This window comes from Myxocyprinus asiaticus, chromosome 50 (assembly GCF_019703515.2).
Source record: "Myxocyprinus asiaticus isolate MX2 ecotype Aquarium Trade chromosome 50, UBuf_Myxa_2, whole genome shotgun sequence".
Lineage (NCBI taxonomy): Eukaryota > Metazoa > Chordata > Actinopteri > Cypriniformes > Catostomidae > Myxocyprinus > Myxocyprinus asiaticus.
Genome location: NC_059393.1, coordinates 14,492,274 through 14,518,672, shown reverse-complemented (window position 1 = coordinate 14,518,672; position 26,399 = coordinate 14,492,274). Strand labels below are relative to the sequence as shown.

Genomic DNA, 26,399 nt, shown 5'->3' with positions numbered 1-26,399 from the left:
TTCCAACAGGCTTTGTCCTGCATGTAAACACGTTAATCTGACCGCAATTGGCCTCGGCGTTGCGGCATGCTCTGAAAGACCGAGGTGACTTGTGACATGTTTATCCCAAAGTCTACTTTGGTTAGATGCGAATGCTAGGTGTCTGCGTACAGGATGCGTAATCAGCAAATTGCTGGAGCATTGAACGAGTACGGCCTGATTTTTCAAACCATGCGTACTCTGAATGCGTAGTATGCATTTTATAAAAGCACTTAAATTCTATTAAAACTCATGTATTATCTGAGCTGTATGGTTTAGGGTTTGCTGGCATTACATCGTCATGGTAACAAAGTTGTAAAATTGGCTACAACTTTAAACAGAAAAAGTTATTAAACAATTTTCACACTAAAATCACGTTTACATGCATATTGTTCATGTCTTGTGGCTAAACCTTTGAACAATTTTGTATTTTAACACTATGGGCCACTATTCACTTCCATTGTAAGTGCCTCACTGTAACCCAGATTTTTGCTTTTTTCTGAAGGAGGGATGAGTCAAAATACATTTTTGTGATAATCAACATTATGCCACAAATGCTGTTGATTGAGCTTAACTTGTATTGAACCCAGAATATTCCTTTAATTAATGGGTCCACTGGGTGGCAAAACAGTTGAGTCGTTGTGGTCATGAAGAAGTGCTAGAAGATTTAATCGCTGGTAAACAACAGGAGAAAAAAGTGGAAACAACAACGGTGGATGTGCATGTCAAGAGCATGTGTGCAAGGAGGTCAGGAGATACCTGCATTTATATAACACGAGTCTGAAGGACTATGAAGACATCTTTATGGGTCTAAACTTCTGAAGATTAATAGTCCAGTATAACATAGCATTCGTAGCGCGCATGCGCCAACCGCTTGTGTAAGCACGCACAGACAAATGAAGTATGCTTTGAAAGGCTCAGCATTCTCGTCAAAACCAAAGTGTACTTTGGGCTTATTGCTGGCACTTTCTGAGCTGACATCCTTTTTTCATATATTTAATTATGCATTTTGTTAGGTATACTTTGACAGACAGATGAAGACTACAGCTCGACTAAGCCCTCTGAAGTCAAACAAATAATGTTTGGCAGGACTTTATTTCATCCAATAGAATTTGATTGGATCGTGAGAAGTAGGCTATGATATTACTGGTCCATATTTTTCCTTGCCCACAAAGGGCTTGATTACATCAACAGAACAGAAAATGCATTTCAGATGTGGAGAAAGTAATTTTGACAAAAGATCAAGAATTATATTTTTCTCTATAGAATAAACTGGAAAAAAGCTGATGAATCGTGTACAACAAAGACCAGGATCATTTATTAAGGGAACTTCATGATGTTGCATTCTTTTAAATAGAGTAAAAATGTTGTAATAAGATTCTAATACAAACTAAATGTGGTTGTCTAATTGTCTCTGATCAAAGAGTGAATCTTGAAGCGTTAACATTTTATGTTGGGGCTGGGTATCGATACACATTTCCTGATTTGATTCCAATTTACAAGCTCTCGATTCAATTCGATTCTGGTTCATCTGGGTATATTTCAGTTATAATGTCCATTTTTCTTACATATGCAAGAAATTCTCTCTCAGCTAATGCCAATTAGCATTAATGATTAATTGTGTTAATTAAACAGGGAACCTTCAAACTTGATACATTACTAAAATTTTAATTTTGGCACAAACTATGCAAAATTAACATGGCACAAACTACGCAGTTCAATTGCTGTTTCACAGATAAAATAATCAACACAAATGAAACTAAAGTACACTTTAAAGTAATAGTAGATAAGACAAATCAATATTTTGCCCAGCACTATTATATGTCCCTTTAAGGAATATTCCAGATTCAGTACATGTTAAGCTCAATCGACAGCATTTGTGGCATAATGTTGATTACCACAAATTAATTTCAATTCGTCCTTTTCTTTAAAAAAAAAAAAAAAAAAAAAAAAAACGCTTACTAACCTTTTCTGTAAAGTTATAACCAATTTTACAACTTTGTTGCCATGATGATGTAATGTCAACAACACCTAAAAACCCTAAAATGACTGTAAAAATTATGATTTAAACAAATTTACAGCTCAAATAATACATGAGTTTTAACAGAAGAATTAATGCAAGTGCTTTTATAAAACTATAAGCTTCACATTTCTGCCTTTGAACCCTCCACATCATTTCCATTGTAAGTCTCTCACTGTAACCTTGATTTTTTTGCTTTTTTTTTTTTTTTTTTTTTTTTAAAGAGGATCAAGTCGAAATTCATTTTTGTGGTAATCAACATTATGCCACAAATGCTGTCGATTGAGCTTAACTCGTATTGAACCTGGAATATTCCTTTAAATCACTCAAGCTTGTTCTTCAAAAGATTTAGAGATAAAAGGTCCTTTATCAACCTACCAATGCATGTAGTCCACCCTCATAGCTAGGAGACAGAGCAGTCTGGCCAGAGCCTCTCGGCCACTGAGCTGCACCTGCTGACAAGAACATGAGCAGCAGCCTGAGTGTGGCACACTGATTGCTGTAACATCACTACAACGGCAGAGGGCGCACAAGAGTTTCACATTATGCCTCAAACTGGCAGCATTTACTAAATCCATCAATCTAAAGAGAATGATTGATGATTCTTCTGGTTCCTTCCTCTGTGTGTCAATATTAGTCTCTGTAATTTTAACACAAAACGATCTAGGCTTCTAGCTTTGATGGAATAAAATGGCTAAGCAAAGCTTACATGCAATGCCCTGAGGGGAGCCCACAGGAGTGGAAGGACTGGAGAAATTGTTGCTGTTATGGTCCGAAGGGTAGATCTGTCAATCAAAAACATACAGTGAGTATTCTCTAAAGGACACAACACATATCAGTTAGTAATATATATCAATATACGGGTAGTGTCCTGCAGTGTGACATGCTATAATTCAACTAAACCTAATCTAAAAAAAAAAATTCTAATTCTAATAATAATAATTATTAATATACAAGCAGTTTTTATTACCTCTTATTAATTGAAGTGAGACTAGTGGTGGGCCGATATAATCACAGAGGCAGATAAATCAGCCAATATTTGGCATTTTTTAATTATTGGGCATTAAGCTTTCCCTTAAAAGGCCAAATGGTTTTGAAAGCTGTTACAGCACCAATAATCACCTGCTTGCATGTAAAGGAGCCATCAGAGACATGTAAATGACCAATCACAGTTTGTTTAGTTGTTACTTGCCATCATGTTAAAGGGACAGTTCACCCCAAAAAAAAATTTACTCACCCTCATGCAATGCCAGATGTGTATGACTTTCTTTCTTCTGCAGAACACAAATTAAGATTTTAGAAGAATATTTCAGCTCTGTAGGTCCAAATAATGCAAGTGAATGGTGGACAGAACTTTGAAGCTCCAAAAAACACAAAGGCAGCATAAAAGTTATCCATATGACTCCAGTGATTTAATCCATGTCTTCTGAAGCGATATGATAGGTGTGGGTGAGAAACAGATCAATATTTAAGTGCTTTTTTTCCTATAAATCTCCACTTTCAATTCCACATTCCTCTTTTGTTTTTGGGCGATTCACATTCTTTGTGCACTGGACATGGAGGAGAATTTCAAAGTTCTGGCCAACATTTACTTGCATTATATGGACCTATAGAGCGGAAATATTCTTCTGAACTACAATTTTTAGCAGAAGAAAGAAAGTCATACACATCTTGGATGGCATGAGGGTGAGTAAATGAAAGAATTGTAATTTTTGGGTGAACCATCCCTTGAAACTTGTTGTACACTGGTCTATTGTATTAATTTAAACGGTACCGCAGCACAGCTCGACCAACCTGCTCTATTGTTTTTGGTATTAAAAAAACAAACTATATTGGTCGAGTTTACATGTAATATTTGTACTTAAAATAATTTGTCATACCACAGGTCTATTGAACTGAAAGCTATTGAAAATGATAATAAAAACTAGGGCTGTCAATCGATTAAATGTTTTAACTTAATTATATACATGACATGCCGATTAATCAAATTAATCGCAATTAATCGCATACATCATTATTTGCTGAGAAAGGCCCCTAAATAAATATAATTAATAAAAAAAAAAAAGTCATAATTCAAATATTTCTAAACATCACATGCAGGGCCTATAATAAATATATAATATGCATTAAAATTCAGTTAGAAACAAATTGCATCATTGTGGCAGATGTCAAGCATTGATTAGACAATACAAAAAAGTGGCTTAAGAACTCCTTGCATTGTTTGTTTTATTCTCATATCATTAAACAGTTGACAGGAATCTGTTTTGCATCAAGTTCGTCAACGTGTCCAGTTCTCGCAGTACGCATTCAAGCTTGAATTGCTCGAATGCTAGAAAAATCGGTTCTTTTATTATAGAATTTAAGTATACATCGGGGGCATGATTAACTGAATACATTTTTTTTAACGCATTATTTTTTATATAATTAAAATCACACTATTAATGTGTTAAATCGATAGTCCTACAAAAAACCTGTAATACATAATACCTGGGTAAAAAACACCTAAAATAAACACTTTCACTACACATTCATATGCATTTAACCTTAAATCTTAATATTGAATAATAATAATAAAAACAAAAATAAAATAAATAAATAAATAAAAGTTATTGTCCTTGTTATGTGAACTAAAAAAAGCACTGAATTTGATTTAATAGAGCTGTGGCTAATAATGATCAATAATTAAAAGTAAAAATATCACTGAAAATCTGACAGAATAATGGTATCAGTCATTGGCGTCAGCTGGCCAAATACTCTCTCATGGTGATTAATGGAACCTCACTCACCGAAGCAAGAGCTTTGCCAATCTCATCTCCTGAGCTGCCAGCGACCGAGCCTCTACTGGCTGTGAGAGACAATGAGAAAACTTAGCTTCATTACTGCACATATTAAGTCATATTTCCATTCAGGTGATACATAACTTGCTAAAAATGACTATTTAAAGTAGAATTCACTGACTGAAGGCCAGTTCCTCCAAATGAACTTTCAGGCCAGTCCAAAAATTTAAATAGTTTGGTCCCATTACAAATTATTAATTCAAAGCTCAATTCATAATTATTAAATTAAAATGCTACAGGTAATTTACCCATAAGGCTGTCTGATCCATTCATAGAGGATGTGTGACTGTAGGCTGTGGAGCCCGAATGGAAACCATTGATGTCCGCTCCATGCAGAGGATAGTTCTGCAGAACAGTTGGAATTAGCCACAATATAAACTGTTCTCCAAAAATGCAATCTAGCTACTATTAGTCCGAAAACAAATTGACAAACTTAATATTAGCAGAATTACTTTTTGAATAACCATGACAACAGCACGGCTAATGTACATGTCAGATGACATACCATCCTGTCTTGTGGGTTGATGGCAGAAAATGAGCCTGGTTGACTGATGTGTGGTGAATTGCCCAACATGGCCGTGTAGCCCGACTGACCTAAAGATCCGGAGGGGGCCCAGGGGTCCGAAGAGGAGTGGAGGCCCTCTGCGAACACAAGGGCAGATGGGAAAAAAAAAACCCAAAACAAATCAATATAACCAGCCTTCGTATGAACTAATGCAGACTTGATATTATAATCCATATAAACATTTGTCTTTGTGCATGCTTGCGACTTCAAATCAAATAACAAATAAAAAACTACAAGATTACCGAGTCACTAATCTATGTGTGCGCAAGCACTGACTTTGTGAACAAGAAATGTAAACATTCATATTAGAAGTGGAAATAAGTATTACATTATGGCTTAAACATAGATAAAAAATGAGGTTTTTAAAATGCAGGATATGCACGATGTACATACCTTGCATGTAAATAGATCCTGGGTACACAGAGCCAGGTTTGGAGCCTGGGTAGGCAGCACTGTCGCGGATAAATTCATCACCAGAGGTGGCAACGTAAACCTACATTTATGAACAAGGTACATGAAGGACATAAAAAAACAAAATGACATTCAAAAGGGTTCATATGGACAAAGCAAATCACTTTCACATGGGTGCACAACTGGCAAGCACCTCACAATTTTCGGTACAAATGACGTGTACGCGTGTTTCCATAGTGCCCCCTCAGATAAAGTGTCAGGGACAGAGAACAGAGCATGCTGGGAAATGTGCCACGGCCATCTCATGGCACAGTCGGAGCTTCCTCTCGCACTCCCATGAGCCAAAAGAGAAGAGGGAGGACAGCTATAGGGAGCTCCTTCATTGAGAGTGAGTCCAAATCAAGGAAAATACATAGGGTAACAAAATTTCATAAGCATGGCAGGTTCTTGTTTTTATCAAATTTTAGTGTAATATTAATACCTGTCCTTCACCAGGTCATTACCAGGGAAGATCATTTTTAACAATACAAAACATTGCAATTAAAAAGCATATGGCAATACAAAAGACGTAAATACCAATGTACACTTCGGTTTTCTACATGACGCTGTAACTCAGTACAGTGTGTGGCGCAAATTTCATCATCAGCGCAGTACATGCAAACTGTCCACGTGTAGCCATGTTTGTCTAGACACACGGACAGTTTGTCTCTGTGCGCATTGTCTACGTATGCACCTAGAGTTGACTGAAGAAAATCACAAAAGCAGTCGTAGTGCACATGCGTTCAGTGCGTCCATACAGGCTTGATGTCAAAAATATTCTTTGAAAGGCTAGAGCGCTCAACCGTGAGCAAGACGCAATGGCATGTGAAAAAACTAAGTATACCCTAGCCTTAAGACATTACAAGTATAAAAAAATTATGAAAAAAAGTATCACTTTTACAAATATTAGCTAAAACAAGAAAAAAAAAAAAAAGTATACAGCAGTTATTTTTATATGTTGAAATTAGTTTTTTTGTTAGTGTGTAATAGTCATTTCCAAATACAAACAGTCCAAAAGACAGCCTAGGAATTTAGGAGTCCATATAGGTTTTAGTTCTTTACTACTTATACTATTAATTTTTCATAATTTGAATGGTCTTTCAATTAGTTAAGCCAATGAGTTACAGATTTGATTTATAGATTACGGTTTTGCCTTTCCAGTGTGTAATATAGCTTTATATTGCAATTGTAAAAGATACAAAAGAGAGCGTAAAATAATTATTAAATAAGAAAACTCTAAATAGGGAATACAGTATATGATGATAGGGAGCTTTGAATGCAAAGTGAACGATTATATAATCAGAGGAGCCATGAAGCATTCCTCCATACAGTCCCCCAACCAATCCCCCAAACATTGTGTTCCCCATTAAGCATGTTTTAACATGTATGATTTGTACATTTGTCTGTATGCGTGCATACATGAGCAAGTGTTCGGGAGGGAGGGGGTGCCGGCGGGCGGGTGGGTTTCGGGCCAGCGGAGAATACAAATCCAGCAAAGCGATATTTCTCTTTTGCCTGTAATTTGATTTAACAGGGAGAAGTGGGAAGGGAACGGAGAGATGCACTTCTAATTACAGAGCCATCTGCCTGCTCCTGGAGCCCATCCAACTCCACAGGCAGCTGGGCTGAAGAGGGGAGGGGTGAGAAGGGTGGGGGGGAGAGGTCTTGCTGAAGACGTGGTAGGAGTGGAGAAAAATAGACTGGTCGATTATGTAAAAAAAAATCACATTAAAAAGAAAAAACGAAAATGCGAATGGCACTCTTCCCTAAATATCGTAAGGAAAGGTACATCCTCAAAATGATTTGTCGATGCTCTGAAAAACATCAGTGCAAGCCCAGACAAGTTAAGGATCAATATCCCTTCAGTTTTGAGCCAAACTTGTACTTAAATGTCAAAATAATATTTAAAAAGTATTCTAAAGGTCGCAGGGGTGTGTTGACGCAATGACTAGTTTTAGAATGCTGTGGCTGCACAAAAGGAAGTTATACTGAGCCATAGAGAGTGGGATTCAGCAGGAGAGAGAACCCTAGCTCATCAGCAGCTATTAATCTGAGCTAAGACAAGCAAGAGAGAGAGAGATAGAGGGTGGTGCAAGGGGACTCACAACTGGGTCACTTTGGTAGAGGGGGAGGATGAGGTCTAGCATTGGCAAATCTGAAGGATAGTGTTTGGGTATGGGGTTTTAGAGGGCAGGGGGTTCAGCTAATGTGGATTTAGACGAAGACGTAACAGTTTCTCCTCCCACAATTCAAAAGAAATGGTTTAGAAGGGGTATGGCTACTTGTACGTTTGATCAAGTTAATGTCGACTTCCAAATGGTCGCAGGACTATGCAACTCTACTTCTGCAAAAACCTGTATCAATGGACCTTAGTCAGGGTAGACCACATTTAATTTTATTCGAATTACAACTACGCTGTTAGGGATACAAGCACAACCCACTGAATAGGTTGTACTGTCTTAAGGTTACGTATAAAAAAAAAACAAAACAAAAAAAAACACTGAAGCGTTTACGTTCGACTACCCTGAATAATGTTGATGCGCTATGAGCCTAGTGTTAAGGCTAGGGTAAGCTTTGTTTTTTTTTCCATGTGTAATTATGTTGTGCACACGGTCAAGGGTTCCAGCATTTCAAAGAATACTCTACTGATAGTTAGATCGTAGAGATGCTTTCGCTACGACTGCTTTGTGATACTTTTTCGTACAGTCAACTCCAGGTACATATACAGCATGTAGTATGTATCAATTTCTACGTGCCGCTATGTCATCACCACAGTCCGTGCAGACTGTCGGCGTGCAGCCCAGTTTTTGTAATATTGCCCACCCATACACGTCTGAGCATTAGGCTACAAAAACTGCAGTAGCAGCACATGGAATCCAAAGCATACTTTTGCCTTTAGAATGCTCAAGATGTAACAGAAGTATACAGAATTCGAAGAGCTCCTTAAATTTGTTAAATGAAGTCCTGTAATGGACAATTTATCTTGCTTATGAAGTTCCAAGTTCCAGAAGGTTGAATGTACAGTCAGAAGATTTAGGAAGTGTTACTCACAGAAGATGGCAGTCCTGGTGGCTTTCGGATCTTTTTTGGTTGGGGGTCTGTGAAAAGATGTAGACATACAGTGCTGTGAAAAAGTATTTGCCCCCTTGCTGATTTCTTTTTTTTTTGTGTGTATTTTTCATACTAACTGTTTTAGATCTTCAAACGAGATAACATAAAACAAAGGCAACCTGAGTAAAACAAAATACAGCTTTCAAATATACACTGGTGGCCAAATGTTTGGAATAATGTACAGACTTTGCTCTTATGGAAAGAAATTGGTACTTTTACATCTGGCCTTCCACATCTCTTTCTGTCCTTGTTAGAGCCAGTTGTCCTTTGTCTTTGAAGACTGTAGTGTACACCTTTGTATGAAATCAAGCATTGTATAGCCTTCATTCCTTAAAACAATGATTGACTGACCAGATTCTAGAGAAAGCTGTTTCTTTTTTGCCATTTTGACCTAATATTGACCTTAAGACATGCCAGTCTATTGCATACTGTGGCAACTCAAAAACAAACACAAAGACAATGTTAAGCTTAATTTAACAAACCATATAGCTTTCAACTGTGTTTGATATAATGGCAAGTGAATTTGTAGTACAAAATTAGCAATTTAGCACGATTACTCAAGGATAAGGTGTTGGAGTGATGGCTGCTGGAAATGGGACCTGTCTAGATTTGATCAAAAATTACTTTTAAAATAGTGATGGTGCAGTTTTTTACATCACTAATGTCCTGACTATACTTTGTGATCAGTTGAATGCCACATTGGTGAAATAAAATACCAATTTCCTTCCGAAACAGCAAAATCTGTACATTACTAAAACAATTTGGCCACCAGTGTATATTTTTTTTATTGAAGCAAAAAAAGTTAACAAACACCTATATCACCCATATGAAAATCTAACTGCCCCCTTAAACTTAATAGTTTGGTTGTACCACCTTTAGCAGCAAAAACTGCAAGCAAACATTGCGGATAACTGGAGATCAGACATTCACAACGCTGTGGTGGAATTTTGGCCCACTCTTCTTTGCAGAACTGCTTTACTTCAGCCACATTGGAGGGTTTTCCAGCATGAACTTCCCGTTTAAGTTCCTGCCACAGCACATCAATAGGGTTCAAATCAGGTTGACCTGACATTCTCCTTTAGAATTTTCTGGTAGAAAGAAGAATTCATGTTTCCCTCAGTTACTGCAAGTCACCCTGAAGCAGCAAAGCATCCCCACACCATCACACTACCACCACCATGCTTGACCATAGGTATGATGTTCTTTTTGTGGATTTCAGTGTTTGATTTACACCAGATGTAACAGGACACCTGTCTTCCAAACAGTTCTACTTTTGACTCATCAGTCCACAGAACATTCTCCCAAAAACTTTGAGGACCATCAAGGTGTGTTTTGGCAAAATTCAGATGAGCCTTAATGTTCTACTGGGTTAGCAGTGGTTTTCACCTCGCCACTCTTCCATGGATGGCATTTTTGGCCAATGTCTTTCTGATAGTGGAGTCATGAACTGAAATTCGACATTCCTTCGATTGATGCAAAAGAGGCCTGCAGTTCCTTGGATGTTGTCCTTGGCTTTTTTGAAACTTTCTGGATGAGTCGTCGCTGTGCTCTTGGAGGAATTATGGAGGGTCGGCCACTTCTGGGAAGGTTCACTACTGTGCCAAGTTTTCTCCATTTGGAGATAATGGCTCTCACTGACTTTGGAGTACCAGAGACTTTGAAATAGCTTTGTAACCCTTCCAAGACTGATGTATTTCAATCACCTTTTTCCTCATTTCTGGAATTTTTGAACTTTGGCATAGTGTGCTACTGGGTGAGACCATTTAACCAACTTCATGCTGCTGATTAAGTTCTATTTAGGTGTTGATTTGATTGAACAACAGTGGCAGTAATCAGGCCTGGGTGTGTCTAGTCCAGCTGAACCCCATTATGAATGCAGTTTCATAGATTTGGGGATTTAGTAACTTTTCATACTTTTTCCACAGGCCCAGTCGGTATTAGATAAATGTTTTGCTTTAATAAATAACATTTTCATTTAAAAACTTGCATTTACTCAGATTGCCTTTGTTTTATGTTAGATTTTGTTTGAATTTTTGAAACAATTTATATATGAGATATACAATATAATCAGGATGGGGACAAATACTTTTTCACAGCATTGTAGAATTTTTCCAAATAAATGGATACTGACTGATCTGATGCAAGTCTAGTTAGAGTTTGCTAATATTTCCTAATATTTACCCATGCCTCCATCTGAGGTACGTCTCCGAGGGTTGTTGGGGTATGAGGGATAGACCTGTGAGCCGGATTTCAGGCCAGATGGCGACATGGCATCTGCAGAGGGCATGGCGATGTCTGAGGGCAGGAACCCCGGCTACAAGGAACAACAGGACGGAAGATTGGCGCAAGAGTGAATGGAGCAACAAGCAGGTGACGAAAGACACTAGGTTTCAAAAGGTTCTGAAATGGAGCTTGGCACTTCATCCCGATTTAACTTACCTGGCCTCCAAAGGAAGAGTATGGACCCCTTTCATTCTTACCTAAAAGGAAACCAAATCTTGTGATTTAATAGATACGTGATTGATTTCAATAAAGAATTGTGAAACGGATTTCATTCTAAAATAAAGGCCTAAAGATTGCAAGCAGATTAATTCAAGAACACTGTGTGAAGGCTATAAGTAAACCTTCTCTGTATGGCCAAAAATGAGCTCATCTACCCTGAGCAACTTCTCTGCAAACCATGGGGGAGTTTCTACATCAGCGCCCTTGAGACCAACTGACCAAACACTTGGTAAAAACTCACCACTAATCCCTGTGCCAAGGAATGGGGAAGAGAGTCCATCATGTTCACTGAAGTGAGAGCCCTCTCCATAGTTCTGGAAAAACCAAGGCAAAGTCTTGTCAATACTATAAAATATAGCCAAACAACACCATCAAATAAGCAATAAGGCTTTGGCATTCGGTCTAGATTGTGCTTACCCGTACCTGGTTGAAGGAGGGACTGTTTTGATCTCCAGCAGTCCATGGGCTGCTACGTTCATCCATACCTACAACATATGAAGAATGCAAGCAATCAAAAGCTGAATTTTGCACTTCTGGCAGGCATCAGCACCTTCACATCAAGGATTTTCTTAATTCTCTGTTCATTGGACGTTTGGTGGCCAGGTCTCAGTGCGTGTCGAACAGTCTCTGTAACTCATAAAACCATCACACTACACTAATATCCATGTCATTCAGCAAGCCTCAACATCACTGTCCATAAAGGGAGCATTCAGTCACTGGATCTCATTAAGATGAGAGTTGGGGGGGGGGGGGGGGGGCTAGGAATATCATGGAAAGCAGAACAAAAACATGCTGATCAAAGAATTGCAAAATTAGCATCATTGTATTATTGAGAATGGAGACCCATGTGGAGAATAGAGGTCTAAGTTTATGGGATCCATGATACGAGACTGTTTTAAAAGGTGTCAATATGCAGAAATATTGATTTTCGAAAATGTTCCTGTTAATGTTTTCAAGTGTACTGGAGTAGAAATTCTTCATAAAGCATTTCCTGCTCCCTCCTGTCTTATGCCTTAATGCAAAGCTCTCCAAAGACACATGGCTTAATTGCATGCTGATTTGCATAATTGTGCATATTAATGTGGTTGCTTAATGAATATTCATATTCTCCTTTTGATTTTTTTTTTTTTTTTTTTTAGGTCTAATTAAAAATGTGTGAGAGAAGAGGGGGTCTCAGCCAGAGCGGCCACTGAAGGCTGAGCATGAGTGATGAAGCTAACAAAGCAGAGCAAATAGCGACATCCACGCTGACAGCCGTGATCTATGGAGCCCACGCAGGCAGCATGGGAAATGAAGTGGGCACTGACTGAGTGAGTGAAAGAATCTCCCTGGCAGAATGATCTTATGTGGGGAAAATGAAGTGGCAGGAAGATTCAGAGGCAGTGTTGAAGGACCATATAAGATGTTTAACATAGCAAATGACTTTGGATTGGATTTGTCAGTAGAGCTGTTACAATGGTGGATTTTTCTATGAATGATCATATTACGGGGTATTCACACTTTATGAATGAATTTCAATGACATTCCCAGTCAATTGTGATAAGACAGAATCATTTAGACTGATTTGTGGACTGGTTTGAAAAATCAATTGAAAAGTAGAATGATTCTCGCCTCAGAATGATTTGCTCACATACCAGCCATCACTATGGCTTCCAAGCAAGTTGTAATATTTAATAGCTGAGTATCACTAGGACTGGCAATTTATGCGTTGGACCCTGAAAATGCATCTCGAAACCGAACTCTCCACTTAATAACCGGACTATACACCCTAGGAATAAAACTTTCGATCTAAAACATTAAGTGAAAGCTCAGATTATATCCAAAAATAAATTCTCTAGCAATCAATAACCTACCAACTAAGTTCTGGGAACACGAACAGTTAGACTCGAGTCTGTAACTGAACATGCGCCATTGGAACCCATGATAAGGAAACCGTGTATGTCCACATTGGCTAACAAAAATCCATGCAAGTCCAATTAAAATATCGAATAGTTCACCAACTGATATGTAATGATAGAATTCTATTTATGGTAATAAAGGTGACTAATTATGTTATTTTCTATTCATTTTGTAAGATTGTTTATGAGAAAAAAAGTTTTTCCATGCTCTTGAAAAATTTATTTTTTGGAGCTTTTCATCAGACGGTGATGATATGATGACCATGGGAACCCCGATATTAACAAACTGAACTGGTGCATTTCTGGCAAATTTACTTTTGTAGATACAAGGCCTTCGAGGATACAACATGATTTATCTTTTGAGTTATTTGCTGCATTATTTGCCGTTTTTATGCAAGTAAGCATCAAAATAGCTTCTATAAAGACTTCATATTTCGTCTAGCAGGAATGGATTCCATTTCCTGCATGGAGAAAAGATCAGTTCCTTTACACATGCTTTCAAATACAGCAGCTACACAGCATGCCATAATAAAAGTTCAGATCACAGCAGATATCAAAAGTGAAGCCATCAAGACTCACAATCTGAAATGTGCTTGCGTGTGAGTGATGGTTTAGTGGTGTGACCGGGGGAAAATGGGCTCTGTCCCCAGTGGCGACGGGTCGGGCAGCTGTGGAGGAGAGTGAGAGGACGCCTGGTGAATTCCTCCCATGCAAGGACTCCCGCAAACAGCACAGTTATGCCCAAGGAAGGGGGTGTTGATGGCTTAATGCAATTAGCACTCTTCCAAGCACTTTTGTCTTGAGGAACAGATGCACTTCTGAAGGCCACTTCTTCCTCTGAAGAGGTCTTTCTGGATTTTCAGTTTCCATTGTTGCATATAGGAGACTGTATATAGTTTAAGTTCAGGCCAATTCCTATAGTACAGTTCGAAGTTGCCTCTGAAAAGATTTCAAGATTACACCTTTATGTTCCTTGAAAACAATGATCTTTCAGGAATGTTCCGGGTTCAGTACAAGTTAAGCTCAATTAACAGCATTTGTGGCAAAATATTTGTTATAAGGTAAGTGATTTTATCACACTATAATCATGTTAACAAGAATAATGTTTACGTCTTGCGGCTATACTTTCTAAATTATGTTCATTTTAACATTAATGGGACTGGCCCCATTCACTTCAATTGTGCTTTACAGTAAGTGCCTTACAATAGCTGCAAGTTTTTTTTTTATTTATTTTTATTTATTTTTTTATAAATGAGACGAAAATTATTTCCTATGGTATTCAAAATTATGCCACAAATGCTGTCGACTGAGCTTAACTTGTACGGAACCCGGAATATTCTTTAAGATTCCTGTAAGAGTTCAATGGAATACTGTTGAGGAACTGTCCCTTAGACCTTTGTTTCTCGATAACGATTGTGATCACATGTCATATTCTGTAATACCATGTTCACAGGGTAAAGTATATGCTGACTGATGTGGGGATCTTCTAGAAGCATCTCACAAGTGACAGATTTAAGAGTTGGGGTCACCTCTGTGTCAGGTAGCTCTGGCAATAAAATCTCAAACTGAGACATTAGCTTGGCCCTGCTATGTAATCAGCACTTTAGGCCGCCACAGACCGAGAGTGAAGCTGGTGATCTTTCACAGGGTTTCTTTTGCTGTTTTCATGCGGGCCTCCTGCAGGGTGGTGGGAGGTATTAAAGAGCTTTGTTTCAAGAGTGGGTCCATTTCCTGTCAGTTGGCAGGGAGAGAAAGTGTTTTCTTGTGTGAGGGGAGGAGTGTTTTATGCTCTGGGGTGGAGGGAATCGTTTGAAGACCGTAAGGCCTTTATTTAAGTCTTTGTTCTCAGATTGTTCTTATTCAAGGGTAATGTTTGGAGTGTCGATTGAGAAACGGACAGGGAAGCTGGATAGACTCACAAGTGCATTAGAAGGCCTTGTAAAACATTTTATTCATATGAATTGGAGAAATTTGTGCTTACAATGGGTGCCATAAATAAACATTTAAAAGTGGGTGGTGTAACTGGTTAATCCAAAAAAGAACTTGGAAACAACTCATGAAACATAATTTTTCATTAACAATAAGAGCGGTTTTGGGATAACAAACCCCAACTATTATGCAGCTGCATATAACTAAACTGCTACATAAAATGTATGTACAATATGTATATACATTTTTTTTAAACAGTCCCTAACAAGGTTTTTACGATGTAAACTCCTACAAGTTTGTGCAATAGGTGTTTCAACTGAACAGCCAGTTCAAAGGGATCCAAACTGCCCCGAGCTTTGACTCTAGATACACTATGGTGTATTCATAAAAGAGGGGGTTTAGGAAAACAAGAAACGGCATGCCCTCTTTCTCTGTTGATATGAACGAGCACTTAGCAACTGGCCCAAACACCATATTTCCCCATGAAGAACACCATTTTCTACTCATAAAATGGGTGTCTATTTCAAAATTCAAGTGGTACACAGGAAATTTCTAGTGAAACCACTGTTGATAAAAGGCAATGCATTTAGTAGTAAAGGCTTACCTGAACCACCAAACTGACTGCTGGCAAGTGTGGTTGGCCTATTTTTCCCATTGGCCACAGGGGGCGCAAACATCTATGGTAGAGAAAGGAAAAGCAGAAGCTGAGTTTACAGGTCAAAATATACTTCTGTTTTCCACGTGGCGCAAATTTCGTCTTCCGCAAAGTACGCGGCAACCCTCCGTGTACAGCCTAGTATTTCTAAACATGCGGATAGTCAGGGTCTGCGAGTCAACACGAATACGCCTGCCGTTGTCTGTGCTAAAAGACTATGCGTCAAATACATACTTATGGGCTCATGGCCAAGAGATGGAAAGGCATGACAAAAAACAAAGTATAATGATATGCTGGCAGCATATCAGATCAACAGGTGCTCACAGACAGGGATCTACATCTAGATTATTTTCAGTAGCATTATTGGGGATTCCCGCAATGCAACTTCAAGCTTAGCTTCTTCAAAAGTTTAATGTTAAAGGGCATGCAATTTTTCTTTTACCAGATACAACTAGGTTAGAGAATTTATCAATCTGAAAGAAAACAGACATCATATAGTTGTACATAAGGCAGGGCTCTTTGAAGTCTCCCCTTGTCTTGTACCACAAAAAGTTTAATTGAAACCTGTTATCAGCAATGGTGCTAGACTTGCATGGTGCATCATGGGAGGGACTTTCTGGTGTGGAGAAACATCTTTTGCACCACCATTAAGGAGAAACTGAATACATACTCTGCAAATCCTCTGGTTGCCATATTCTAAAGGGCTCCTAGCTCGAAAGCTAATGCAATTTGAGGGACTAACTAAACCATCAACACTTTGTAATTAGATGTGAGATCATAATGCATTCTCTTTGGCGCATCTGATTATTGATGTATTGTCTTAATTGATTCCCTGCTTCAGTAGTTGGCAATTTTCCAAAGCAATAAATTAAGCATAGTCGAGCCACTGAATCAAGCGTTTAACATTTTATATTCCTTATTTTTTTATGCTATTTAGGATGGCATGACTGCCAAGAATAATCTAATTTTATCCACAGGTGAAATTAGAAAAAAATAAATGGGAGGTATAAAGGAAATATTTGTTAAAATTGGCGAGACGTTAAAACCAGAGCAGAATGAGTTACAGTTATTGTACTAAAGACGTTTCAAATGGCAGCCCCATAAAGTGGAATCCGTCAAATTTTTTTGCAATGTATGTCAAACTGTCCTTTCTTGGGCCCTAGTCGGGGGATGGCACATGATTTAATGATCCATTAAAATGTTTATAACCACCAACAACACTCTCATATAATCAATGTTGTGACGTGAGCTCCAATCGGTCCAAAGAGAAACAGGAATAAAGATAAACCGCCAAGCAGAAAACAAAACTCTGACTATGAGGTCAGATTAAGTGGAGGAGATTAAGGGCGGACACAACTCAAAATAATAAGCCGTTCTTTTGTGAGAGACAGAGACAGAGAGAGAGAGAGAGAGAGAGAGAGAGAGAGAGAGAGAGAGATTTGTCCAGATCAATGTCAATAGACAACAACTCAACTCGTAACCATACTCTCTTCCTTACCGCACTAAAATCCAACAGGTCGCTGAGTTCCTTATCTGTTCCCACTGTAGTCATTCTCTGGTGTGGCTCAGTCATACCCCTCTGTCTTTAAAGCACCCTGAAGGAGAAAGACGAGCGAGACACAGCTGGGATGAGCCATCAGAAGACCAGGTGAATGAGAAAAGCAGTGATGAAGTGCAAGTCGAGTGTCCTCATATGGAATAGTGAATAGAAGTGGATGAAGTATATTGTAGCTTATATCTTACATCACATAAGAGAATATTAGCAGCATATGGGCTCAATGGTTACAAACTCAGAAGTAGCAGAAATAATTCTTGTTTCCTTGCTGAATATACAGTTGAAGTCAGAAGTTTACATATACTTAGGTTGAAGTCATTAAAACTCTTTTTTAACCACTCCACAGATTTAATATTAGCAAACTATAGTTTTCGCAAGTTGTTTAGGACATCTACTTTGTGCATGACACGAGTAATTTTTCCAACAATTTTTTACAGACTGTATCACTTTAAATTGACTATATCACAATTCCAGTGGGTCAGATGTGTACATACACTAAGTTAGTTAACTGTGCATTTAAGCAGCTTGGAAAATTCCAGAAAATGATGTCAAGCCTTTAGACAATTAGCTCCTGATAGGAGGTGTACTGAATTGGAGGTGAACCTGTGGATGTATTTAAGGCCTACCTTCAAACTCAGTGTTTCTTTGCTTGACATCATGGGAAAATCAAAAGAAATCAGCCAAGACCCCCAAAAAAATTGTGGACCTCCACAAGTCTGGTTCATCCTTGGGAGCAATTTCCAAACACCCAAATGTACCATGTTCATCTATACAAACAACAGTACGCAAGTATAAACACCACGGGACCACGCAGCCATCATACCGCTCAGGAAGGAGACTCATTCTGTCTCCTAGAGATGAACGTAGTTTGGTGCGAAAAGTGCAAATCAATCCCAGAACAACAGAAAAGGACCTTGTGATGATGCTGGAGGAAACAGGTAGACAAGTATCTATATCCACAGTAAAACGAGTCCTATATCGACATAACCTGAAAGGCTGCCCAGCAAGGAGGAAGACACTGCCCCAAAATCACCATACAAAAGCCAGACTACAGTTTGCAAGAGGGGGCATGGGAACAAAGACCTTACTTTTTGGAGAAATATCCTCTGATCTGATGAAACAAAAAAATTTAACTGTTTGACCATAATGACCATCTTTATGTTTGGAGGAAAAAGGGTGAGGCTTGCAAGCTGAAGAACACCATCCCAACCGTGAAGCATGGGGTTGGCAGCATCATGTTGTGGGGGTGCTTTGCTGCGGGAGGGACTGGTGCACTTCACAAAATGGATGGCATCATGAGAAAGGACAATGATGTGGATACATTGAAGAAACATTTCAAGACATCAGCCAGGAAGTTAAAGTTCGGTCACAAATGGGTCTTCCAAATGGACAATGACCCCAAGCATACCTCCGAAGTTGTGGCAAAATGGCTTAAGGACAACAAAGTCAAGGTATTGGAGTGGCCATCACAAAGCTCTGACCTCAATCCAATAGACACTTGTGGGCAGAACTGAAAAAGCATGTGCGAACAAGGAGGCCTACAAACGTGACTCAGTTACACCAGTTCTGTCTGGAGGAATGGGCCAAAATTTCAGCAACTTATTGTGAGAAGCTTGTGGAAGGCAACCCAAAATGTTTGACCCAAGTTAAACAATTTAAAGGCAATGCTACCAAATCTAACAAAGTGTATGTAAACTTCTGACCCACTGGGAATGTGATGAAAGAAATAAAAGCTGAAATAAATAATTATCAACTATTATTCTAACATTTCACATTCTTAAAATAAAGTAGTGATCCTAACTGACCTAAGACAGGGAATGTTTTCTATGATTAAATGTCAGGAATTGTGAAAAACTGAGTTTAAATGTATTTGGCTAAGGTGTATGTAAAGTTCCGACTTCAACTGTGCCAATAGAGTAAAGTTTTAACATGATGTTACACACACTGCGTGTTTTTAAATCTCCCACATTTCTTGTTGCAAACAAAAAATGGGATTGTTTATGAAAACGCAGATTTCATTTAACTCGACACTGCTTAATGATGTTTTAAAGAAGTGCCCAGTGCCAAGTTGTTAATCATTTTCCAAGAATTTAATCTTAATCTTAAACTTGCCTGATAATTGATTTGGCAGTACCTGTGGATTTTACTCTATACAATTAGTTGGGTAACTCATTATGTTTAGCAAAAGAAAAATTAGGCATCTAGGGATAGAGCTTGACCAATAGTGAATTTCGCCGATACGATAACTAAGGTAGTGGAAAAGGCAGACAACCGATTAATTGGCTAAAAGTTTTTAAAAATACATTTCTAGAAATGTTTAAAAAAAAAGATGCAGTTTATTTTGCAACCAAAATAATAATAACCAGAAAAAAAAATAATTTGGTGCAGAACACTGAACTTTTTACTATAAACCAACCCGAAATTTACCGAGGGACTCATTTTTCGAAATGGAGACTTGTGTTCTAACTGTAGAATTCTCCAGGGCTAGCCATCTGCATCTATCAATATAGATTTTGCCAATAACCAATAGTTCCAAAAAGCAACCATCGGCACCAATTAATCGGCAAAACTGAAATATCGGTCTACCTCTATCTAGAGATTATACCTGTTGCTTGTAAACAAGCATTCTAAAAATAATTTGATTCTGTAGCCCGAACACTATCTCTTAAATTATAATGCATTATTAACCAATGATTATTAAAGGGTTTGATTTGTTCAGACAGCCTTTTTTTTTTATACATTTTCAACTTTTTAGAGAGCTAGTCCCTGAGTATTTACACTTAACCAATTTATGGTCTGATGTACTATCAATCATAGTTATTATTAATATTATTTTGTTACACAACATTAGAGCAGCAATGAAAAAAGAAATCACCACCGACAGTCAATCAGTTTCCATGCAACCATATCACATCACCACATGGAACATGCAAATCCATACCCTTAACTTATTGAACATCTCTATCCTGTGTACGAGTTATAGTTATATGGCCAGTGAATTTGAATAAAAAGGAGATCATCAGACAGGTAGAGAAAGATTTACATAAAGAGCATTTTTTTTTTTTAGTCGCCCTTTTTGTACATTAAAACTAACAGAAGCAACTTTTTTAAGGGACATCTTATGGAAGCCTGTATGCGTCCGCATGCCAACAGGTGGTGTGTTTTGCAGTCCTTCTTTATATTGCCAAGCCATTTGTTTCTTTAAACAGTTTGATTATAACACTATTAGGAGTCAAAAGCTAAAATAAAAGGGGTTTACACCTTCCTAGGGTTTTTATTTTTAATTCGCAATGGTTTCTAACCGCGAGACACCCAAATGAAAAGCAGAAAGTGGCCCCTCAAGTCGAAGGACAAGGAAGATAAGGGCCCGAATCCCCCTCAAAAGCAGGCCAATCAAAATCAAGCCAATCCCTTGGAAAAAAAAAACGCTATTTTTTTCAGTGCAAACTGTGTGAAAAGGCTAAGAAGCTATAGACATAAGAGTTGTTTTAAGTGATAAGAAAAGTCCTGCTGGACGTGAGAGGTGAAGGCCACGGTAAAAGCTCCTTTCAGACACGTGAGATGTATTAAAATGTATTTTCTCTCGATAAAATGTCTTTAGTCCAGTGCAATTAAATCAGTGGTTGTGAGTGAAAGCAAAAGTGCTAGTGTCCACTAACCCATTATTAATAGCACCGGACAAAACCCCTGTTATAATTACAAAGTACGGCAAATAGATCATGGAAATGTCGAATTTTTTTAACGTGTAGATATGTTAAAACTCATAACATAACATAAGCAGGTTTAAGCTTCACCCTGACTGGAACAATGTCAATATTTATTCTCCCCTGTAAACTTGTTATATTATGTCTGATAGCGAATCATTTTTAAAACCAAAATGCCATTATCAATCGCGCGGACACGTCATTTTGATAAGGACCGCATAATTATCGGTCGTAACCAGGCGTTCCGTCAATAACTCAATTATTCATGCGTTTTGAGATAAATGTGCAAGCTTTGAAGGAAAATAAAACGCGACTGCCTAACAAGTTGATAAAGTACGGCGACAAAATGTCAACTTTTCTTCACGAGAGGCGCAATTTAATAATGCGAGTGGGGGTTGGGGGGGCATGAGGAATTTCCTGCCAAAAAAAAATGCAATAAACTAAATTAACCTTAAGGCTTTGTGAAGAACAGACCTGGACACAAAGCACCACAACTCGACACTTAAGTTTAGTATGAAGTTAGAACGGTTTAAAAATCACACATTTTAGACACACTTTAAATCGATAGTAATTTGCGGATTAATTTTGCACTGACAGCTCTTGCTCTTAACTAGTCATGTAAACTCGGGGAAACGTACAGGTCGGTGCACCATCAAACTAATCCTTACTTTGATAAAAAGGACAAAGTCATTTCTGTTAGGATATAACTGGGTTAAAGACCACCAGCACAAAAAAAAAAAAAAAAAAAAACACACACTGGGCAGGATTTCTCACCACCACAGCCACCACGCAAAAAAAATAAAAATAAAAAAAAATAACACTGCACCCCCCCCCCCCCCCCACTTCCATAATCAGACATCCCAAAAACTTGTTAAATGGGCGATGGAAGTTCAACATGCAATAATAGGACTTCTCTGATCTAAATGTGCGACTGAAATACTTAAGCTTGCATCCAAATAAAGCACTACACAACAGCCCCCCCAAAAGCAGTACCTCTGTTTATCAGATGTCTTCATCCAGTAGTTCAAAAAGAAAGGTTGAGTCTCGTAGGGAAAAACCATAAAACTTGAAAGAATTTGAGGCACGGCACATTAAAAGCGTTGGATGGCCGCAACAATGTGTCTTATTCCTGCTTTGACATCCTCCTTCAAAACACCGACGTCATAAATACAATGTTGCACGTCAGTATCCAAACAGTCTCGCGCCACGACTTCCTTTATGTTGTTACAATTGAGGTGAATTCATTCTTCTAGTAGACATCTTGACCACCTCCATCCACATTGTGAGCAGCAACAATGTATTCCTCCGCATGGAAAGAGGGGCCTCAAACGCTCGGGTGTCCAGTTTCATGTGCCCAGGGGAGTCAAGAGTTTTTCCGTCAGCGTCTGCCAATGAAAATGGACGAGTTGAATCAGCACGCGCACAATGGTTGTTAACGTCTATCAGTCTAGATATAATACGTATGGTTTCAGTGAAACAAGAATTGATTGTAGGAACTATAATTTCCGGCGGAGGTTGATGGTAGAAAAGTAAGCGGCATTTATACTGGAGCAGCAAGCGATGGAGAGATAAACCCGCACGCCACTGGCCAATAGGAAGGTGAGGAAAAGTGATGGGCAGTTGGAACGTCCAATAGTCACAAGTATATTCACTCCAGACCCGCCCATTTCATGACGAACGCTGTGTGTTCAGTGAGGCTGACTGAAGGGGCCAGAGCACAGCCTGCGTGACATCATTTTATCACTCTGGTTAACGTCGACGCCCGCGCTTTAAATTGTAACTTTTTTAACGTTGACTAAAAACCTGTAGGATAATAGGCCGCATAACCTATTTCAAAATATTTGCAAGGTTACCACATTTGTTTATTTATCAACACATTTTGTTTGTCAGAATCGGTTACTCATTAAAGGAATATTCTGAATTTGCAGAAAACAGCATTTGCAGCATAATGTTGGGTACCACAACAAATAATATTCTTAAAAAAAGGGGGGTTGGAAAATCACGTTTACAGTGAAGCACTTACAATGGAAGTGAATGGGGCCAATTCGTGAACATAAAAATACTTTTTAGTATTAAAGTATTTTTCTACAGGACTTTGTCTTGTTTTTTAAAGAAACAAGACATAAACATTATAAGTGTTAACAAGATTTTAGTCTGTTAAAATCGCTTACTAACCATTACTGTGTAAAATTATATCCATTTTTACAACTTCGTTGCCACGACGATGTAACCCGTAAACTCTAAAACCCCCCCAAAAAATAAAATAAATAAAAATATGTAAAATGACAATTTAAACAACTTTACAGCTCAAATAATACACAAGTTTAACAGAAGAATTATTGTAAGTGGTTGTATAAAATTATAAGCTTCACATTTCTGCATTTAAACCCTTTAAAAATTGACCCCATTCACTTCCATTGTCAGTGCCTCACTGTAACCTCGATTTTTGCATTTGTTAAAGAAAAGGAGGGACGAGTCAAAGTTTTTGTGGTAATCAACATTATGAAATATTCCTTTAAAAGATACTGTTATTATATAAATAAAAAATAAAAACGTGCAACTTACTTGCACCCCTTGGGACAGTCTAAGGAGCCGTTCACACCAAACACGTTTTTGCATTTATCTGTGGTGTCTTTCAATTGTTTTTCTATGTAAACATGTGCTAGATGATGTCTCCGACCGTTGCACTGCATCTCACTTTTTTTCAGCATCTTGTGAAGGAGGGCGTCATTTTTTAGATGGTGTGTCAAGTTAAAAAAGAACTTTAACTGTTAAAAACACGTGTCGAGACCCTTGCGTTCTGTTATATGAATTGGGCTGCGTCTAGCCTTTTTAACGCAAGGCCACTTTGGTTCTGAACAGCCCCTAAGACTCTAAAATCTTTGCTTTTGAATTAAATGGAGACCTGTAGCTACTAAAATGTTCTTAACTGTTCTGGTTTTGGATATCCATCCAAAAATTTAGACTTGACCATGCAATCTTTGTAATGCCAGCTCAGATCCTTTACCATTACTAGAGGTGTGCACAGGCCTTAAAATGAAACCCGAACCCGACCCGTACCCGAGATCATGTGGCCCGACCCGGCCCGAATGATACCGTCAGATTTTAAGCCCGAACCCGAAATTGCTTACTATCTATTTTCTTCTCCTAGCAAGTACTGTTGCAATAGGCTATATTTTATGTAAGCATATAGGCAACATTCATAACAGTACTGAAACAGTAAACATACACAGTTTTAACAAGGCACAGCAGCCCTTTAGTACACTAGAGCAGAAGGGGAAAAAAGCATCGACTTACCATTTATGTGCTGAAGCTTCACTTGGTGCAGAACAATCTGTAATAATATGAAACAATGCAACAGTCCCCTCTATGCAGCCTGAACTTGTTCAGATTGTTGAATCTTTGTGACACCTGCACTAAAAAAAATCTAGATGCAGTGCAAAGAATGAAACAGAGCGCAGGTGTCTCGACATGTGTTTTTGAAAATGTGACGTTCTTTTTAAGTTGACATGGTGTTTAAAATATGCCGGTCCTGTGTGAGACGCTGAAGAAAAAGTGAGACGCGGTGCAAATGTCAAAGACATTCGTCCAGCATGTGTTTAAACACTGGGGAAACAGCGCACAGAAATACGTTCGGTGTGAACAGCCCCTAACTCGTCTGTTCACATGTGTCTTTGAGTAAGAGCGCGTGCGTGAAACAAGTTCTGTAAGCCTGTTTATTTTTTCATTAATTACAAACCCGAACCCAACCTGAACCCCTACTTGAAAAACTGACCTGAACCCGGCCCGTTGGTTCTTGGGTCCCATCGAGCCCGGGTCAGGTTGCAGACCTCTAACCATTACACTAATACCACCCCATGAAAAATGCAATTCTACAGAAGTGCTTCATTAGAAAATTTCTATTTTTGGAGAGCTGAACAAAACTTAAAGTCCAGATCATCACACCAAATATTTTTGTCCCTACTGAACATCTATTTCCAGCCCCAAATCTAACCACAACCAGAGAACCATTTCTGTCTCTCCCTGTGGCTGATTCATAGAGCTGGTCTAGTGAGGGGGGAGAGGAGCATGGGATCACAGAATACAGGGATCATAACAGAGTGTGTAGTGGGGGGATGGGACGAGAGGCCATGCAGCATGGCCAGAAGAAGAGTGAGGGATGATGGCAGGAAAGAACATATGAAGGGGAACAAGTCAGTTCTCTACTTGTTTGCACGGTGAGTTGGAAATGTCCAAACCTATCCAACATTAAAGAACAACAAAAATGAAAAGTCAAGTAAAAATTAGGTCTACCAAAGCAAGGTTTGGGTGTCTAAATATTGTTGGAGATCATGGAAAATTCAAATAGTGAATATCCAAAGCCATTTACTCAGTTAAATGTAAAGGAGAATACAAAAAAAACTGAAGAAAGTGTGGTTTACAAATATTATTATTAATAATTACAATGCATGAAAATACATAGTGATTATGGAAAGTTTTATGTAAATTTTTTAAAGAAACATACCATTTAGATTAGTTTAGGACAGAGAAAACAAGACCAGAAAAATTAACCATTCAGATCTCCACAGCAGAGAGGGAGTGAAATTAGTAAATAATAACTTGGATCTCTCTTGAACAACAAAAAGCACAGTAAATTGTTATAAGTCCCAAGGATCCTATATGGTGGACAATGGAGCTGTACAGCCAAAGAATACAGCTGGGTAACACACTTTTCCTAGCACAGAGAGAACAGCACATACAAATATAATTGCTATGCTCCATCATACATGCATACATACTGTGTGTGTGTGTATACATATATATATATATATATATATATATACACATACATACACACACACACACACACACACACACACACACACACACACACACACACTCATCGGCCACTTTATTAGGCACACCTGTACATCTACTTATTCATGTGATTATCTAATCAGCCAATCGTTTGGCAGCAGTGTAATGTATACAATCACGCAGATATTGGTCAGCAGCTTCAGTTAATGTTCACATCAACCGTCAGAATGGGGAAAAAATTTAATCTCAGTTATTTAGACCGTGACATGATTGTTGGTGCCAGACGGGCTGGTTTGAGTATTTCTGTCACTGCTGATCTCCTGGGATTTTAACATTAACAGAACATTAACTGAAGCTC

General features: G+C 38.3%; 1 protein-coding gene across 7 annotated transcripts in view; it reads right to left on the bottom strand.

The window, feature by feature from the left end:
• The window catches only part of LOC127438962 (transcription factor E2-alpha-like), a 30,425-nt gene extending 7,640 nt beyond the window's left edge, over nucleotides 1-22,785 (bottom strand). Inside the window, exons 1-14 of one of the 7 annotated variants that reach the window (XM_051694911.1) lie at nucleotides 22,238-22,785; nucleotides 17,484-17,580; nucleotides 15,935-16,007; nucleotides 11,921-11,988; nucleotides 11,745-11,817; nucleotides 11,441-11,481; nucleotides 11,183-11,315; nucleotides 8,942-8,988; nucleotides 5,834-5,933; nucleotides 5,381-5,517; nucleotides 5,124-5,220; nucleotides 4,825-4,883; nucleotides 2,748-2,823; nucleotides 2,417-2,493 (exon numbers count right to left, since the gene is read on the bottom strand). In XM_051694911.1, the coding sequence (XP_051550871.1) occupies nucleotides 2,417-2,493; nucleotides 2,748-2,823; nucleotides 4,825-4,883; nucleotides 5,124-5,220; nucleotides 5,381-5,517; nucleotides 5,834-5,933; nucleotides 8,942-8,988; nucleotides 11,183-11,315; nucleotides 11,441-11,481; nucleotides 11,745-11,817; nucleotides 11,921-11,988; nucleotides 15,935-16,007; nucleotides 17,484-17,558 (1,056 nt within the window). In that variant the 5' untranslated portion in view covers nucleotides 17,559-17,580; nucleotides 22,238-22,785. Of the gene's footprint in view, nucleotides 1-2,416; nucleotides 2,494-2,747; nucleotides 2,824-4,824; nucleotides 4,884-5,123; nucleotides 5,221-5,380; nucleotides 5,518-5,833; nucleotides 5,934-8,941; nucleotides 8,989-11,182; nucleotides 11,316-11,440; nucleotides 11,482-11,744; nucleotides 11,818-11,920; nucleotides 11,989-15,934; nucleotides 16,008-17,483; nucleotides 17,581-22,237 lie in introns of those variants that run through there. The other 6 variants (XM_051694907.1, XM_051694906.1, XM_051694908.1 and 3 more) reach the window with 6 other exon arrangements.
• Nucleotides 22,786-26,399: the final 3,614 nt, after the last annotated feature.